The sequence below is a fragment of the Carlito syrichta genome, unplaced genomic scaffold (genome assembly GCF_000164805.1).
Source record: "Carlito syrichta isolate Samal-C Ts95f unplaced genomic scaffold, Tarsius_syrichta-2.0.1 Scaffold301031, whole genome shotgun sequence".
Lineage (NCBI taxonomy): Eukaryota > Metazoa > Chordata > Mammalia > Primates > Tarsiidae > Carlito > Carlito syrichta.
The window spans coordinates 314,046-332,794 of NW_007245127.1; the positions used below are offsets into that span (position 1 = coordinate 314,046).

An 18,749-nucleotide genomic window follows, 5' to 3' on the forward strand; every position below is an offset into this window, starting at 1 on the left:
TAATATGGGTCTACTCATGAAAAGAATGCAATTTTGGTGGCGGGGATCACATTGCCTAGTGGAAGTTCACAGATAGCATGTATTACCCTCAGATCAACTGCAAAAATGCTTCTCTCTCAAACCCATTCTAGCTTGCAGGCCACACAGACACAGGCAGAGGGAGGCCATGGCTCGTGAGCCGATGTGGGGCATGGAGAGGCTAGGCACTGTCATTGCCATTTGCATTTCTCCGATTTCTAGTCAGTTTCAGTATCTCTACATCTGCCCTCTCGGCCCTGGGCTTTCCCACTCTAGCCATATCCTTTGCCTGTTTTTCTACTGGATTTCCCAACTTTTCCCCGCTGATCTGCAGGAAGTCCTCATCTATTCTAGCTCTGAGCCCCTTGCTGGTTTTAATTGTTGCACAAACCTCCTCGTGTCATTTGTTGCTACTTTTGTCTATACGTTCCTCTGGAATCAGAACTCCTCTGATCCAGATCAATTTTTCTTCCACAGCACGTGCTTCGTGGGTGCCAAGGAGTCCTTTCCTACTTCAAGGTCACGAAGATATACCCTGCCTTTCCTTTCATGAGTTTTATGTTTTACCTTTCGCACTTGGGTCTTTAATTCATCTGGAGTCCACCTTGGTATGCGGTGTATGGTAGGAACTGGGCTTTATTTTTTTTCCTTATAGTGAGCTAGTTTTCCCAGCAGTGGCTACTAAACAAGTCATCCTTCCCTCAGTGATTTGTAGTGCCACCTTTATCATATAACAAGTCCCCATATTTATACACAGTCTTCTAAGAGCTCTGCTCTGTCACTTGGGTCTATCTGTCTATCTTTAAACGTGTACTAGATGTATTTAGGGCCCACCTCACCCCGGCCCTGCCGTCTCTTCTGTACCAGCTGCCTGGGTGACACTGTCCCAGGCTGCCAGCTCCTTGTGGCTTGCGGACACTGCTTTTGATGACAAACTGGTCGATCTGACCCCTCCAGGAAACTTGGAATGGGAAAACTAGGATATAGAGATGGTCGACAGCCAAGCCAATATTACTGAAAGGACATTTCAAGAGCAGCCGTGCTGAAGAGAGGCAGCATGACCACCATGGGCTGGGTGAGACCATGAGGGAGCCAGCAGAGAAGGGAAAAATGCTTGAAAAGGGCAAAGTTGCTGTGGTAGGCGGAATAGTAGCCCTCAAGGCCATCCGGGTCCTAAAGCCTGCAGCCTGCATGCTAGGCTTTAGGGCAAAGGGGACTCTGCAGACGTGAGTTAAGGATCTCGAGATGGGAGATCATCCTGATTTATCTGGGTGGCCCCGATTGTAACCACAAGGGTCCTTGTAAGAGGGAGGCAGAGGGCGACTTGGCTACAGGAGCCAAGAAGGCAGTGTGGCCAGGGAGGCGGGGACTGGAGCCATGCGGACACAAGCCAAGGAAGGGGGCAGTCGCCAGATGCTGGAAGAGGCAAGGAAGGGATTCTCTCGAGCCTCCAGAAGGAACCAGCCCTGTCAACACCTTGATTGTAGCCCCACAAGCCTCACTGCAGACGTCTAGCCTCCGGAACCGTAAGAGAATAAATTCCTGTGGCTTAAGCCACTGAGTTTGTGGCATTCTGGTATGGCAGTTATAGGAAACTAGGACATGTGCTCTGAGGAAGGAGGAATGTTCACACTGGTGTCCGAGGCTGATTCTGACCAGGGGGGGCTCTGATGCCTGTGGAAGCCTCCCAGAAAGTCCCTTTCCCTGAGCTTCCTGAGTCCTCTCGGATTCCTGTAACCAGAGGTGCCACAACAGGAAAAACGGGCACTCCTCAGCTTGGTCCTCAAGACCCTTCAAGTCATTATCTCTCCTCTTCTGCAGCCTGGTTGGTCTGTCCACTGCCCTCTAAATGTCCCTGGGTCCCTCTAGACCTTTGTTCATCTCAGTCCCTCCTGCTTGGGATGCCTTCTCGCTGCAGAGCCAACCCTCAGTCCCAGCGGCAGTGCCAATAACACCGGCTCGTGGGTGCCAGTGAGTCCTATTTCCAAAGTGGTTCTGCTCCTGCCATTATAGCCAACAGAGGGCTGGCATCTCCTGAGTACTCGCCCAGGGCCAGGAGCTGTCCTGAGCACTTCACATGTACTGAGGTGACTCCAGAAGGAAAGTCCCCCAAGCCACCCCAGGAAAGGTTTGAGTCAAGACTACTCATAAACTGGGCTCGGTGGCTCAGCCTGTAATCCCGCGCCTTGGGAGGCTGAGGTGAATGGATTGCCTGAGCCCTCGGGTTCGAGACCCGCCCGGGCAACTTGGCGAGACCGCATCTCTACAATAAATCAAAAATTAGCCAGGCGTGGTAGCGCGCGCCTGTAGTTCCAGCTACTTGAAAGGCTGAGGTGGAAGGATCGCCGGAGCCCAGCAGGTCGAGGTTGACCGTAACATGGGGAAAATGAGTCTGGGTGGCCAGCCTGTGTGGCGAGTTGCATGACTTGGCCTCTGAAGGCCCTGGAGCCTCCCCTTGTGTTCGGAGGGAGACGAACCCAGGTAGGAGGTGTTAAAGACACAAGCACCTAACAGGATTTTCTCCTGGACAGAATGGACAGATGTAGGAGCTCTGAAAGAGAACCAAGAGGGAACAACTGTCTGGTGGTGTGGGTCAGTGTCAGTTCACACCCACCCCTGTGTCACCTAAGATCTTTGCTCAGCTGGGGGCCAGCGTTGGAGTGAAGCCCCCGTCTGCACCCCAGCCCATGGCCCCCTGGGCCTCTGCCCATCTCCCCTGGGACTTCCTGCCAGTACCAGCCCCCAGCAGATGCTGCATGGATGGACAAGCACCCTTCCATGCGTTTACCTCCCAGCAAATCCTCCAGCCTCCCCATGGCACAGTCTTCTACGTCCAACTTCCATTCCATAGCCTCTTCTCCCCAAGCCACCAAGCAGAGAAGCTGCCCCCTGGGACTTGCCTGAGACACCTGCTGAGTCATTAACGGGCAGCTCTCCTACCCCTACTGACTTCTAAAGAAGGCGAAGACATCCCAGGGCCTCATGTCTCCATCTGCAAAGTGCTCCTTTAAGTCTCAATTACATTGCTCTTACGACATTTAGGACTCCCACCGTCATCGTGAAGAAAAACTAGTCCCCAGCCCTTTAAAGTAATCCCTGGTCTGCTGGACGTTGCGAAGTGCCCTTCAGCCCCTGCCTTCATAGATTCAAAAGCGCTTTGCTGCTGTGATCCTGCAGAAAAGGGGGGGTCCTCATGGCATTCTAGCCAACAGAGGGCTGGCCTCTCCTGAGTGCTTGCCCGGGCCAGGAGCAGGGAGTGGCAGGGATCGTGAGCCAGAAAACAGAAGCAGCCCAATTCCACCCCACCTTGCCCCCTAAAAGAAACACCTTCAGGCGGGGATGGGAGGGGTGCTGGAATGGAGCACAGCTCGGCAGAGTGAGACGTCGAGCAGTAAATTCATTCTGTGCCAGAATGTTTGTTCACTTCAATCAATGTCTGAAAAGATCTGCTCTGAAATCTCTGTTTCCAGGATATTGGTCAAATATTTGAATGAGGGCAGCCAGTTAATTGACTCAGAGCACTTGACAGAGAGGCTGGGAGAGAGGCTGCAGAGAGTGCAAGAAGCTGAGCCAAGCCCTGAGGTGGGCCTGGTGATTCCCACCCTGGGGCAGGCGCTCAGGGCAGGGCGCAGGAGAGAAGAGCCAGCCCGGAGCCAGCCTGTTGGGCTCAGTTCCCAGCTCTACCATCCTATGCACCAGCTGTGTGACCTTGGGCAATCAGGTCTCAGTTCCTCAGCTGTAAAAGGGGGATGATAATAGTACCACCCCATGGGGTTATTGGGAAGGTTAAAAGAGTTGATGCAGATAAAGCACTTAGAGCCATTCCTAAGCACCCGGGAAGTATTAGCTATTATTGCCAAGCTATTATTACTCCTTAGTCTGGTATTCAAAGCTCTCCTAATGTGAGTCCCGACCCACAAGAGGGTGTTCAGGCTGGAGAGGATGGTCCCCTGGATGCCTGCTCACATCCCATCCTGCGGCTGGCAATACCTCCCTCCCGCTCCTTCTCCAATCCAAATCTCCCTTCAAGGACTGCCTTTCCTGAGCAAATCAATCCCTTTCCTGCCCTTCTGGGGTGTTTCTTACGTACGCCATGCTTCAGGTTTTTGGATGAATTACTTGTGCAGCTGGTTCTCCCTGGGGTCTACACCGGACATGTCTGGTGAACAGGTGGGTGGGCTTTCCTTCTGGCTAAAAGAAAGGTTTCTTGCTTGCTTTCCTCCTTCCCTTCCTTTCTTTTTAAAAAACTTGCTTTAAAGCACGGGCTCCTCAGGGAAGATGGGGTGGGGAGGTGGCGTGGTGTCCTCGTGGCCCTGTCTGGCCCTGCAGAGGGAAGGGCTGTGAGCTGGAGCCGGGGAGCTGTTTGTGTGGGAGGGGGCAGGGGGCGTGCGGTGCCCAGGGCCCAGCAGGCAGTGCGGTGGGACCCAGAGTCCTTACGTGGCCTGCGGTGGGGAGACGAGCCCACCATCCATTCTGGTTCCAAGGTCCTGGAGCGTTTGGGGGATGCTGATCATTTCAGGGCTACAGAGGATCCTAATAGCAGGATCTATGCAGCACCCACCTCGGGTGGCTTTGTGCCAGGGACACCCACAGGGACCGGGGCAGAAGACACAGCTACAAAGCACCTGGGAGCCGCCTCCCACCCCACCCTGAAGGTGCCTCTGCAGCATTTGGTGGTGATTTTATGGAAGCTGAAGTCCGAAGTTATGCAGGCACGAAGCAGGAGCACAAGCCAGTGACATCTGGATCTTTAGAGATCCCACTAATACCCACATGCCGAGGAACTCACCTGTTGTTTTTCTTGTTTGTGTTTGTTACCAACTAGACTGTAATTTTTTTGATGTTAATACTCATCACAGATAACACTTCTTGGATGCCTGCTGTGCGTTAGGCACTGTTTTGAGAGCTTTGCTTGTATCCACTCATCGAACCTTTAAAATAAGCCATTTTACAGACAAGGAAACGGAGGCACAGACAGAAGTAGCCTGCTCGAGGACATCGGCGACTCAAGCCCTGGCTGACTGTGGGAAGGGATGGTGATGAAGGCTTCTCACCCCCTCTCTCTAGGGTACCTTGCCCATAGCGGGCACATAATAAATACTGATGACACAGATACGCTGACAAGAAAGTGCATGCAGATGTCAATGTTTTTGGTCCCCGGGGAAGTCATGAATCAGAGCTGCACGGGGGTGGGAGGTGGCTGATGGGCTGAGTAACAAGAATTCCATCTGGCCGCCTACCCTCTCTGTGGGGCACCCCAGGGGGTCTCCCTCCTGTGGCCCTCGCCCCATCCCCTCTTCCCTCTGGCTCTGGCGGGGGCTCAGCCGAGCCCAGAGAGACAAGGGAACAGCAGTGTGGGGCTGTGGGTGACTTTGGGCTTAATATCTTTGTAACCATATTGCAAAAGGGCACGCCTAAGACGGCGCCTTACGCTTAATCTTTCTCTTTTATTGCTTTTTCTCTTGTATGATTTAACCCTGCACCAGGTATCAAGCTAGATAAATAAAAACTTTTATTTCAGATTAGCCCCGGCTGGGGGCTGCCTTGAAGGCTGAGCAGTCATCCAGGGAGTCAGATGAAAAAGGGAGCTGAGATCTGAGCTGCTTAGAGGGGCTTGTCTCAGGTTCAAAGCCCCCAGAAGATATTGGAGGCCTTTTCTGAGGAGGGCGCCACAAGGATCTCCTCCCGTGTCCATAGCCTGGGGAGGCGGAGGCAGCCGCCGAAATCTCCCTCATCCAGGCTTTCCAAATCCCTTCCTAAACGCCTCCACATCCCAGCTGCCTTCTCCTCGCCCTGGCATTTGCTTCCTGATGCTTGACACAGCCGGGAAACACTGTCTTTGCTGATTTATTTGTTATCCCTCCTTCCAACTGAACGTGAACTCCATAAGGACAATGACAGTGGCTTTCACTTCAGTTGGTCCCCAGGGTCTAGCGTGGAGCCTGGCACACAGCAGCCACTCAATTAGTACTCACTGGCTATCCGAACAGATAAAGAAATGAATGACTGACTGAATGAATCTTAATCTTCCAGTCCTGTACACAGACCAGCGGGTCGACACAAGTCCCTTGGTTTTTTAGGCAGAGCCGGAAAGGAAGGCAGAAAGATGGGGGTTTGAGAAGCAGGAGGTCTGGGTTGGGATTCTGGTCTACTTCTCACATGTCAGGCAACCCTGAGCACGTTTCATGGGCTCTGTGAGTCTCAGCTTCCTCATCTGTACAATGGCTCTGGCCAGCCACATGCTGGGTCATGGTGAGGATGCGAGATGATGTGTGTCGCCCAAGGCAGACTCTAGGGACATAGGAGACACTCAAAACGGCATGGTTTGTAACAGCAGAATTCAGCCCCTTGGCAGGGAAACAGATGAATACATTGCAGTGTTTGCATACAATAGAGTAATGTGTAGTAGTAAAAATGAACAAACACCACGCGGACAGACTTTGGATATATACCATTGAGTAGGAAATACAAGTCCCAGGAGACTATGTATAACATGACACTTTAAAAATAAAATTCAAAGATAACTAAATCCAAGCAATATGTGATCCACACGAATGTGACAAGGTATTTTCCAGAAACAAGGAAATGAAAAAAAAGCCAGATTCAAGTGATTTTGGGGGATGACGGAGGAAGGGACACAGACAGACATCAGACAAGACATCTTGCTCTTGGTGTATCCACAATGTTATTGAAAGTTAAGAATGAAACAAAAGAGAGCCGCACATGGACCAATGTTGACCGCAAGCCAGGAATTACGCTTGAATCAATTCTGTATTCTGGAGGGGGGCCATGGTAAGCAAGAGAATACAAACCCAGTGGTGGCTGATGTCATATTCCCCCAAAGCTCACAAAGCCCTTGGAAGTCAATACAAGGCAGTTATCTTAGAAATGAGGAAAAAGTAAAAAAATAAGAACCAAAGAAGAAGAGTGTGGGCTCTGTGTCTCGAACAAGGGACAGTGATGCCTGCCCATGAGGAGGATGTGGGGAAGACCAGATGCAGACCGGGAGAACCTCACAGTGGGTAGCCATGAGGCCTCTTAAAAGTCCACTGACCAGTGTTATTTATGGGAAAGAAGCAAGGGGCGAGCCACTGCTTTGGAAAAGAGCACACAGGGCCTCATTAAAGGAGGGAGGAGGGACAATAAAGACTGCTTTAGCACCAGGGTGGGTGCACACAGCATGCGGAGAGGCTGGCCGGCTGGAAGTGCACCCTGGAGAGACAAGGGAGAAGGATCAGGAAGGATGAGTGCAGGCTTTCCCAGGGCTTGGGAGGAAGTGAGTGCGAGTGTGGTGGGTGGTTCTTTTGGTGTGGTGGTGGGAGAGAACAATACATTATAAGCTGACATATTTGTATAATTAAATAAAACCCCTCCAGAGGCTCTGTCCCTAGATATTCTTGAAAGAAGACACTGATGGCATGCAAATGGGCTCACTCTAAATCTTGGACAGCACGCTCCTTCCAGCTTATCAACTGTTAATGGCTGACAGAGGGCAGGTAAGAAAGGCTTGGAGGTCCATCCGTGTGCTGGGATCAGCTAGTGATGTCTGCTGTGGGTGAGGGATGGAGTATTCTGGTACATGTGCTGATGTAGATATAGGGTGGCATTCACAGATGTAAACATATCAGCTTTCCTTATAAAAATGCCCCTTGCTGCCTGGGCCACCACTATGACCCCAGAAACTAAGCCTCAGAGGTTAGTGGTGTCTTTGTCTCTCCTTTTCCTGCACCGTCTATTTTCAGTCCATCGCCAGAGGCTGCTGACTCTCATCCATATATCGCCACAGTGACGCCCCCAGACCTCCCCTCTGCAAGGCTAGCTGAGCAATAGCCCATACTAGATCGCCTTCAATCCATTGCTTCTGATCACCTTGGGTTTTGTTCCCCTCAACCCCAGCCATGCTTAAGAATCCACTTCCTTGCCTTCTATGTCCTCCAGCAACTGCCCTATCACCCCTCTCTGATCTGCCCTCTACTCCTTCCTGGCCACCTCTGGCTCCAGCCAGGAGGTCTATCCCCCGGATTCCCTGAAGTGTCTGGGGCTTCCAGGCACCCCTTGTGCTGCCCTGAGCCAGGAGCCGTGGTGTGCGGATCCGATTTCCAAAGCAATTCTGCTTCTCCTGAGCTTTCGCTTCTCGGAGGGAGGAAAATGCCAAGTGGCGTAATCACAAGGGCTTTGATGTGTCTCGCACGATGGTCTCCCATGATAGCCGTCCCCTACCAGGCCATGGCCAGGGGCCTGATTCAGTTACTGGCATAAGTGGGGGCTGTGAGCGGGTGCAAGTCTGACTGTATCTGATTATTCTCCCTCTACGTGTGCACATACACTCATGCCCCCCACATACACGCATACACACGCACATGCAGCCTTCCCTTCAAAGCCCTTCATGTATTTTCAAGGAACCTGCTCACTTGGTAGCATTGAAGCGAAATCCAGGACAAGCAAGGGAAGGCTCTGCCCCTCCCCAGCACAATTGGCAGGTCCCCATGTGACCCAGCCACCGCCTCTTGAGCTGGAGTCCAGGGCTCAGCCCGAGGCTCCCCACCATTCTTCATTCTAGATCAGTGCTTCTCACCTTCCTTTCCTCATGGCTGCCCCACCTGACCCCCTGCCTCAGAAGCCACTTCAGACATTTTTCCTAACCTTTCACCTCCCCTACATGAAATTCCCATGCCACAGGCATTGCATATATATATATATATACTTTACACATAAAAAGAGTAAGGTCTTTTCTGTCACCCTGCCCAAGTACAAAAGTTTTCCAGTTTGGGGGGATGGGGGGATATCACTGTGGCTGAGAACATGTGACCTTTCAGACTAGAGCTTCTCAAAGTGTGGTCCTCACACCAGCAGCAACGGCATCTCCTGGGCCCACCCCCATTTCTGATGCAGCAGGTGGAGGGTGGGGGCACAACTCTACATTTCTACTCATTCCCAGGTGATGCCGATGCCATTGGTCAGGGCCTATGCTTTGAGAACTACTGTTATCATGGAAATGGTGGTTCTGGAGCCACACAGACTTGGGTTCCAAGCCCTGCGCAGCCACTTAGCAGCTGTGTCCATTGGCCAGTCTACATAAACGCCCTGAGCCTTGCTGTCCTCATCTACAGAATGGAGTGACATTCTCTCCCTCATAGACCTTTTCCAGGGATAAGTTGTGCAGCCTGTGCCGTGCACACAGCAGGCACCCAATAAACGGGGTCCTGTCCCCTCACTCTGGGAGCTGCTCCCCAGCTACAGACAACAGCAAACGGGAAAGGTATGCAGGGGGAGGACAGAGCTCCTCTCACCTAAGCACCCATCCCATCAGCCCCTTCTCCTTGGCCTCTGCCTGGCTCTGTCCCCTGCCCCTCAGCTGGATACCACAGTATCTTCCCTGCTTGTTCCTGCCTGCTGTCCCTTGGCCTGTCCACTCCACTCTCATGACCGTGAGCTTCCCAACGCACACCCAGCCATGTCCCTCCCTGTTGAGCCCTGGGGTGCTCCCTGCTGCTCCCAGCATCGAGGTCCAGCACCTCCTGAGCCGGGCACTCCACACGTGCAGAGCGGTTCCTGTGGCCTTGGCTCCTCTCGGCCTCCCCTGGGCTCTGTACTCTGCAGACGCTGGAATATACCTCCTCTCCTCCTCTCAAATCCTCGTGGCTGTGCCTTCTGCTTGCCCACCCTTCTTCCCACTTGTTCCCACTGCTCAGTCATACCCAGCTCCACGTTCTCCTTAGTGAAGCTCCCTGTCCCTGGTGGGTGGCTGGCTGGGTGAGGCAGCCCCTCCCAGGGGTCCTGTCGAACATACACAAGGTAGAGAGACAGTCTAATGGACCCCAGGGAGCCATCACTCCATGCCAACACCAACACATCCCACACTTCCTTTTCACAGTATTAAAGCTGCCACTTCACGGATCTGTCTTCCAACCAGGCCCAGGTTCTGGAGGCCCAGATGGTGACTGGGGCCCCAGCATCTCAGACATTAGCACAGCTCCTGGCCCAAGAACACCTTCAACCAACTGTGGGGGGATATTGAGTCCACGTTTGTTGAGCACTTACTACGAGGGAAGGGGCTCTTCCAAGTACGTGTCCTAGTTTGTTAAATCCCCACGGCATCCCCGCGGGACATGAGCTATTATTATTTCCATTTTACAGATGGGAAAACAGATGCTTAGAGGGTTCCACAGCTGGTTGGTGGCAGAAGCCAAGCTGAGGCCTCTAGAATAGAGTTGCCCACGGGACAGAACATGATGGGGGCTGAACACTGGGCACACATGGTCATGATAATGGGAAGGACTGATGCTGGAGACTCTAAAAGGAGGAAGGGAGGGGACAGACATCGGAAAACTACCGTTAGGCACCTGCTCACTCTGTGGGTGATGGGTCAGTAAGAAGCCAGACCTCCCCGTCACGCGACGTGCCCACGTGACAAACCTGCCCATGTACCCCAGAATCTGAAGTTTAAAAAAGAAACCGAACAGGAGTGCATGTGTCATTTTACATTCTCTAGTAGCCACAAAAAAGAGAAATAAGTGACATTAATTTTAATAATATGTTGTATTTCAGCTAGTATATCCAAAATATTATCATGTCAATGTGTCACCATTATTAGTGAGATATTTTATAATCTTTTGGGGATGCCAGGTCTTCAAAATCCTGTGTTCTACCGCAGCCCATCCCAGTTCAGACTAGCCATAGCCAAGTGCTTGGAGACACAGGGCAACGGCACTGGTGGCATGGCCCGGGGTCCCCACGGTGGACAGTGCCCTAAGCCCCGTGCTCTCAGTCACTGCTCTGACTACAATGAATGGAGCAGGGACTGGATGAATGAACCCCAGGGACCCCTGGGTCCTGCTCGTTCCATGACGATTAATCATCCTATTAATTGTATTTTATGGCCCTTTAGCATCTCTCCAGCACCATCTTATCCATTGTGGGGTCAGACGTCTTGCTCGGACACATTACTGGCAGGTGCCAGAGCTGGGCCTCAGACCCCCAGTGTCAGACTCCAAGTCCAGTGCTCAGCAGTGGCATGGGAACAGCTGCACCTTGTACAGGACTGCCTCGTCTGGTGAGGGTGGCAGGGGTGAGGCCAAAGTGGGTGTCTACTGAGACCACAGGTTGGGCTGGCCCTTGGGGACAGGAGCCCGCAGAACCCTGCTCTGGTCAGGCCCCCAGGAGATGTTGTGGCTAGGGATGGGAGGACGGGTACAGCCTGAGGGAGCGGATGGGCCTGTGCCAGTCCCTCTCTGGGAAAGAACTTGTCATTCTTCAGCCTCAGTTTGGCCACGAGGGCTGAGAACAAATGGACGGCAATGGAGCCATAACTTACAGCGGAAGGCCTCTTTGTTCTTGGCAAAACAGAGGGGTCATTAGTAATGGGGAAAGTGCTGGTGTGCAGACATAAATCCCCTCAGCTGTGGGACTGATAAACAGCCTGGAGGGGCCGGGCCTTGGGGTGCTGGGTAGGGTAGCTGTGTGCTGTGGATCCATCGTGGGCTCAGGTCCATGTCCACCCACACAAAGCAGGCAGGCCTCACCCATGTGCAGACAGGGCCACCACGAGCCCAGGCTCCCAAGATGCCCAGGGATACAAGCCAGCCACTCCTGTGGCCCTCAGGACCCTCACCTGGCTCTGGACCCCCAAGGTCCTCAGCTCTCTCCTTCAAAGGCAAATGGTTCCTGGGCACCTCGGCTGGGGCAGGCTACTGCCAGGCGCTCTGGGCCAGCCTGGAGCAGCTGGGCTGGTGGGGGACATGAGCCAGACCTTCACCTGCTTCACACGAAATGGGCACCGGCTGGGTTGTCCCCAAATGCCACCAGTGTGAGATGGGCCCTTGGCAGACAAAGTTCTTTTCAGCAGCGTCTACACTGGTTGAGGGAAGTTGAGTCAAGGACACATCCTAGCCTGCTGTCTACCCGCTCCCCTGAGACTGTACTCAGTCCATCTGCCTGCCTTAGGCTCACCTGAGGCTGTCTTTCAGGGAGACCATGTCAACCCAGGGCTGGAGGGAGGGGAGACAGGACTTGGGGCTCAGGTGGGCTAGTCAGGATGGGTAGGGAAGAAAAAGGACTCCAGCTGCTCCTTATCTGGCGGGGGCTGGGTGGGCAGGGTGGTGACACACACCTGTGAGATAGTTCGAGGGTGACTAAGGGCTACCTTGTAAGTGTGGTCCAAGCCCTAAGTTACCAAGGATGGCCAATATTGGCCAAACCCACAGGAGACTCCACTGACTGACTACCGCATTGGCTTGTCCAGCTCCAGGACCCTCTTGGGTAGTCACCGCCAACAGGTCAGAGTTGGCATGAGACAGGAAACACATTTGTCATCCTCTCTGAAAGCTCTCAAGGCACATCTATGCTGGCAGTGGGGATCCTTCCAGAAGTTCCTGCCTCTGGCCCTTCTGTCCACACACGCTCCCTCCCTGTGCTCCACACTCTGAGGAACCTGTCCTAGGAGATGACGCCCTGGGAAACACTGCGGGCAGCCGTCCCCAGGCCCCAAGCTCCAGAGGCCCGTCAGGACACCAATCAGCAGCTCAGTCCCAGCCTCCTGCCCCAGGGGAGACAGTGGAGAGGCAGGGCTGGCTAGAGCCATCTCTGGAGACTGGAGAGGACCCAAGGCTCCGGGCTGGCGGCCTGGCACTCGGCATGGACGGGAGTGGCCCCAGGTCCTGGGGGATGGCTCTCTGTGGGAGTTTCCTTTCTGGGCAAGACTTTGTGTCAGGCGTGACTCCCTGCATGCCACTTGTGTCCAGGCTGGAGCTTGTCTGGTGTCAGCTGAGGCAGCGGGGACATGAGGAGTCTCCCACCGAGCTTGGTGTCCCTGTCAGGCCGCCACTCTGTCCTGAGTCTCCAACTCCGTCGCCCTTGGGATTCATTGGCATTCCTTCAGTTCCCAATTTGCAAAATTCATGAAGAAGATGAGCCCCGGGAATGGTCTCCCCTCCTTCCTGCCCCCCTAGGAAGAGTCCTTATTCCTCAGGGGGTCCCTGGAACTGGCTTTCTTACACCCAGGACCCCTGCACCTGAACTACATTAATTACACTCTTTACATAATTAAGTCATCTGACCCTTAAGCCGCCTCGAGGTAGGTACTCTTATTGCTCCCATTTTGTGGATGACAAACTGAGATACAGAGACCACTCACAACAATCTGGCTGGGGAGACTCCCTCCTCTCCACTCCTGATCACCACACCCTGCTGTCTTTTGAGCTTCAGGGAGAGTACGCTCCAGCAACCCCATTCCCTGTTTGTGGGACATGGGAGTGTGGTAGAGAGGGACAGTGGGGTAGAAACTGGTCTGGTGGCCTGATATCCTCCTGGCCATCAGTGTGGCCTCTCAGATGCACCAGGCTGACCCTTCACTGACCAGTGGGCTGAACAGGAGCGGGTGTGCTTGGGGGACAGAACCAGAGTCTGGGGGGGGGCCCTTGCTGGGTCTCTCCTAGTCACCCTGCTCTTCAACCACCTGGCCCTGGGATGGCCCGATGGAGCTGCCATCCTGTCAGTCTTCAGGTGGGGACCTGGGGCGGAGACCCCATTGCCCAGAACGACTCTGCTCAACCAAGGCAGCTGGTGGGGAAGGAGGGCTGACGTGTCCCCTGCCACATTCCGAGGAGCCGTGAACTCCCCATGGCCGGACAAGTGAAGAGGGAGTGAAATCAGATGGAGCTGCAGCCCCACCTGTTCTAGAATGATGTCAAAACTGCCACCATTTCACCATATAAGAAAGACCCAGAGCACCGAAGGAGGCTGGGCAGAGCTCAAAGCCCCTCCGTGCCCGGTGCCTGAGACCTTGGACAGCGGCACACATTCCTACCCAGGTGTCACCAGAGCAGCCCTGACACCTGGCCTCTGCTGGCTTCCCAAGCACTTCTTCCCCCGTGGTCCTTCCTCTACTCAGTCTCCTCCTGGGTCCTTGCTGAGGACTGTCCCAGCAGGCAGGTCTCAGGGATGGTCTCCATGCCCACAGACCTCTCCTCAGCCCCGCAGAGCCTGTGACTCCCCACAGTGGCTCTTCTTGGGTGGAGGACGGAAGTGGGGGGTGGGGCAGGCTTCGCCTACCTGAGACGATGGTGTAGCCAATCCCCCGGGGACGTCCCTTATCCTGGTCAATGGCGGTGATGATGCGCACCGTCGTGCCCTGAGGGGAAGAGAGGAGGGACTTGAGTTTGGACCCCCAGGCTGGCATCTTCCTTTGAGGCTGTCATGGCACCCGCAGCTTCTCTCCCCAGGCTGACCCCTGGCTGCAGGCCAGTCCAGGAAGCACGTGCCAAGCTCAGGCCCAATGTTCCCAGGACATATGCTGAAGCCCCTGGGCCGATGCCGAAGGTCCTTTAGGGAGGCCCAACATGACTGGTACTGATCCCCTTTTCCCTCCCCATATCACTTGCTTGGATGAACCACCCATGGGAAAAGCACAGTTGAGGAGCATTTGGCAAAGGGATAAGACATCTGGTTTAACCACCCATCAAATTGCTGTGTGACCTCAGGAAGGTGGCTGTACCTCTCTGGCCTCAGTTTGCCCCCACCTTAATATGAATAACAGAAAAAAACCTGGGACCCTGTTTCCACTGGGGTCTAAATAAAGAACATCGTGAACCAACCACTCTGTGGCTGAAAGCGTCAGAAACCCTGAAAGCAAGTATCAGCAGGGTTAACCATGGCATCCTTGGTGTCCACCATGGCCCTACAGACCATGCCCCATACAGTGCTGCGCCGGGGAGTTCCTGCCCCCAATGGCTCTGCCCACGCCCAACTCATTTCCTCTGCAGCACTGGTGGAGAAGGGGCAGGAGCTGGGACTACCAGGATGGGGAGCTGGGGGACTCATTCTTGGGGAGTGCCGTCTGTGGTGTGGAGTCAAGGACATGTGCACAGACAGCTGCTCTCCATACATGGGGAGGTGAAGACATATATGGATCCGATGGGGACGTGTATGAAGAAGGGGGGACATTCACCTGGAGCAACTGGCAAAGGGCTGTACAGATGGGACATTTAGGACAGGTCATGAAGAGTGAGTAGGAGTTCACCAGGAAGGAGAAATGAAAAGGAAGATGCTTCAGGGGGATGACAGAGCAAAGCAAGGCTGACCCAGGAAGAGATCCTGACATATCACGGGCACTTTCAAATGTGGATGGATGGATGGTTGGGGGGGTCGAGGGAACATTAAATGTACAAATGAAAGGAATCTCAGGTCACCCAGCACCCCTTGCTGAGTTGCCCTTGCTCTGGCCAGCCTTTACTTTGCTCCCCAGGCCCTGCCACACCATAGCCCGAGTCAGTGGCACCTGCCCATGGCCAGACACGTGAAAAGGGCGCAAGCCCTGGCCCTCTTCACATGTCCAGCCTGTCTGAGTCCTGGCCCTGGGCTGCAGGTCTCCAGCCCTGGGAAAACAGCCCTGGCACCTGGCATCTAATGGAGGCTCCTGTGGCCATGGCGGCATCTTGCCCCCACCATTTCCCAGCAGGAGGCTGAAGCCTGTGCTGTGCCCCTGTCCCCTCTCCTGTGCAGAGGGGCTTGTTCTCTGAGGCGCAGACCCTCTGCCCTGGGGGGTAAGCTGTCCCCTTCCAATTCTTCCCAGTCTCACTGCCAGGACTCAGCAGGGGCATCCGTCCCCTCACCCTCCAGGGTGCCAACGCCCCTTCCTGGAGGTTGCTCCACCCTCTCCTGGCTTGCCAGGGCAACTAGGCCAGTGCCGGCCGGACACCACTGTGGACAGCAACTAACGATATACTTCGATGGTTGCTGCATACCCAGGCATACTCTTGGGGCAGGGCTGGGCTGGGCCTGGGAAGGTAGCTTAGGATGGGATGAGGGGGCTGGTGCAGACCTATGCAGAGGGAGCTGGGGGGCCAAAGGACCCTTGGTCCTCAGAGCACTGTGAACACCTCCTCCGTGGACATTCCCAGAATCCTCCCGGGCAGACGGGCTCAGAGGAGGCCAGCCGGCTCTGCAGAACAGGAGGACAAGGGGGACCCGCCCAGCAGGAGTCACCCCCAAGCTTCCCCAGAGCAGGCTCCAACAGGCTCCTGGCAAAGTTTGGGGTTTCATCTCTTTTTGGGTAAATAAATCCACTTTTAATAAAACCCTGAGCTTTTAATACAAGTGTAGTCAGAAAGACTGGAAATGTTATGAGAAGGAATTAACAGGGAGGAGCAGGGGCTCCTGGGAGCCCTGGGCTCTTGTTTCAGCGTCTCCGTGATTATATTTTCAATATACGGAAACTTATTTCCAAAGACGAGGGGATGGGGAGGTGTGGTCTCACCCAGCCCAGAGCCAGCCCGGCTCCCGAGGGCACGCTGCCTGCTGTGGGACTCCAGAGAGCCCCAGTGGGGGCACACTCCGGGCTATGTGCCAGGATGTGGCCAGGAAGGCAGGTGGGCAGACCCAGGCCCAGCAGGAGGGCTAGAGACCAGGCCCAGCCTGCGCAGGGCTTCTTCCCTCCACAGGAAACCACGTTTCAGGCAGCAGGAGGAGGCCTCCTGGGAACACAGCCCTGTCAAGAGAGGTCACAGCCCTGCAGGGAGACAGCTGTGATGGGGGGTGGGGTGGGGGAGGGCACTGCCAGGCGGAGAAGGGTTCGATTCTGTTGCCAGACTGCCTGAGTTGGAATCCTCTGAGCATCCTACTTTTAGCCTCTCACTGCCTTGTTTTTCCATCTATAAAATGGGCATGATGACAGTCCCCACTCCTCAGCAGCTGACATACCCAAAGCACTCAGAATAGCACCTGACACACAGCAGAGGCTGCAATATGGCTGGGTCCCGGATTGCCGTGGTGCACCTTTTCCCAACTCTGCACACACCAGGTGGGGCTTCTAGACAGGCTCCGCGAATTCAACGCCCCAGACAAATCCTCTCCGCCCGAGAGGCATGGAGTGTTCTGTGCACACTGAGAACAGCTTACCAGGGAAGGATGAGCACCAGTGGAGTACCTACTGTGTGCCAAGCACTGTACTGGGCACCCAGCAAGGCCCCCTTTTTCCTCACAGTAGGGGTCCGCGTGGGTTTTCTTACAGCCCTCACAGTAGAGGTACCGGTGGAAGGGTTTGGTGAGGGTCACAAGTGCAGGGGGAAGAGGTGAGGGTGATTGGGGAACAGAGGGCAGTGGGGTGGGCCTCATTGCTCTCTGGCCGAGATGAGGGTAAGGGGCTCTGTGCACAGTGGGCGTGCCAAGGCGAGGAGGGGTGGAGTATGCAAGGCAGCGCTGGCCTGTGAGGCCTGGGCCCATTCGGGGACTAGAAGGGACTGTGTCTCGTCCCCGTGTGGAGTGTCTCCTTCCAGAGAACACCCTCGCCAGGAGAGGGGCTGAGGCAGGAGCCAGACCGGGCAGGGCCTGGCCTCAGGGTCCACGTCCTCCTCCTTCCTGGCCGGCTCAGCCAGGACACCCCACCCCCAGGCCTGCCACTTCCAAGACGGGATTAAGGACTTGAAAGGCAGCCGCGCAGTTTACTTCGGGAGTGGGAGGTGCCCTTGGGGGGAGGGGGGAGGAGGATGGGGGGGTGCTGAAGGGGAACTTCCTTCCCACGAGAGCTGCCACAGCAGATTCTGAGGTAGAAAATCCTATTTCTCAGTCCTTAATTCCAGTCAATTCCAGTCAAAGGGCTGATAGGCATCGGCTGGCAGTAATTTGAGCAGTTTATCCGCTCTTTTCACCTTCTATCGGCCCTTCACTGACGGGCAGGCCGACATGCTGCTGCTCGAGTGAGGAAATTAAAATCTGATGCAATAATCCCAAATAAGAAGGATTTTATTAGGAAATATATACACTTTAGATGAGTCTTGCCAGCCTGATACCCTGATAGGGAGGCAGACATGCTGGGAGCCGCAGATAAAGAGGGGAGCCGGGAGAATGGGGAAGGGTCCGATGGGGGCCCCGGTGGAGGAGGAGAGGCTGGGAACGGGGGCCCGTGAGGCTGGAAGGGCTGTGGCCCTGCCTGGGAGTGACTGCATTAAACCAGCGTTCCACGCCATCAGGGACACAAAGAGCCCAGATCAAGGCACGGACACTGATCAGAAGCTGGGATGAGGTAGGCTGGGCATACAGGGGAATCGGTCCACAGAGGCTCTGCGAGAGACAGGGAATCTGAGAGCGGCCGTCAGTATGGACAACAGGGGACGGCAGAGGTGTGGACATACAGGATTCTGTGGGTGCCGGGAGAGTTAGGGCGGGCCCGGAGAGTCTGACATCCCCCACATGTGGCGTTTTCTGGCTCCCCTGCCCGGTCATGACCCAAGTTGTGGGTTCAGGTCTGCCCCTCGCAGGCTGAGGGTCCAACAGCTACCCAGGCACTGGGCTTGATGCCCTCGCAAGGGCAGAGGGACAACGCTGGCCAGGCAGAGATGTCAAGTTCCCTGAGGCGGAGAGGGGAGAATCATGTCAGACGCTAAGAAGTGGAGCACAAGGAGAAGGGAGCTTGGGTGGGCAAGAGCCCAGTCTGCTGGGACTGAGGGGCACCCAAGTAGGAGGAATTATCTGGAGAGCAGAGGGTGTGGCTCAGGACAGGGCCCTATATGCAGGAGAGGCCTAGTAATGTCTGGTGGACAAATGCCAGCATAAAGCTCAGAATGAATGGATGGACAGACTCAGAAACTTACAGATCTGAAACAGAAATGTGTCAGTTTAACTTAGCATTGCTCTGCTAAGACACAGGGATGCTAGAAAGAGACAAACGTAGCCGGGCTCAGTGGCTCAGCATGTAATCCCGCGCCTTTGGGAGGCTGAGGTGAGTGGATTGCCTGAGC

General features: G+C 54.7%; 1 protein-coding gene across 2 annotated transcripts in view; it reads right to left on the reverse strand.

The window, feature by feature from the left end:
* Nucleotides 1-18,749, reverse strand: part of CDH23 (cadherin related 23) — a 379,551-nt gene that overhangs the window by 220,927 nt on the left and 139,875 nt on the right. For both annotated transcript variants that reach the window (XM_008054754.2, XM_008054753.2), the window contains exon 8: nt 14,068-14,146. In XM_008054754.2, coding sequence (XP_008052945.1) covers nt 14,068-14,146 — 79 coding nt within the window. The remainder of the gene's footprint in view (nt 1-14,067; nt 14,147-18,749) is intronic.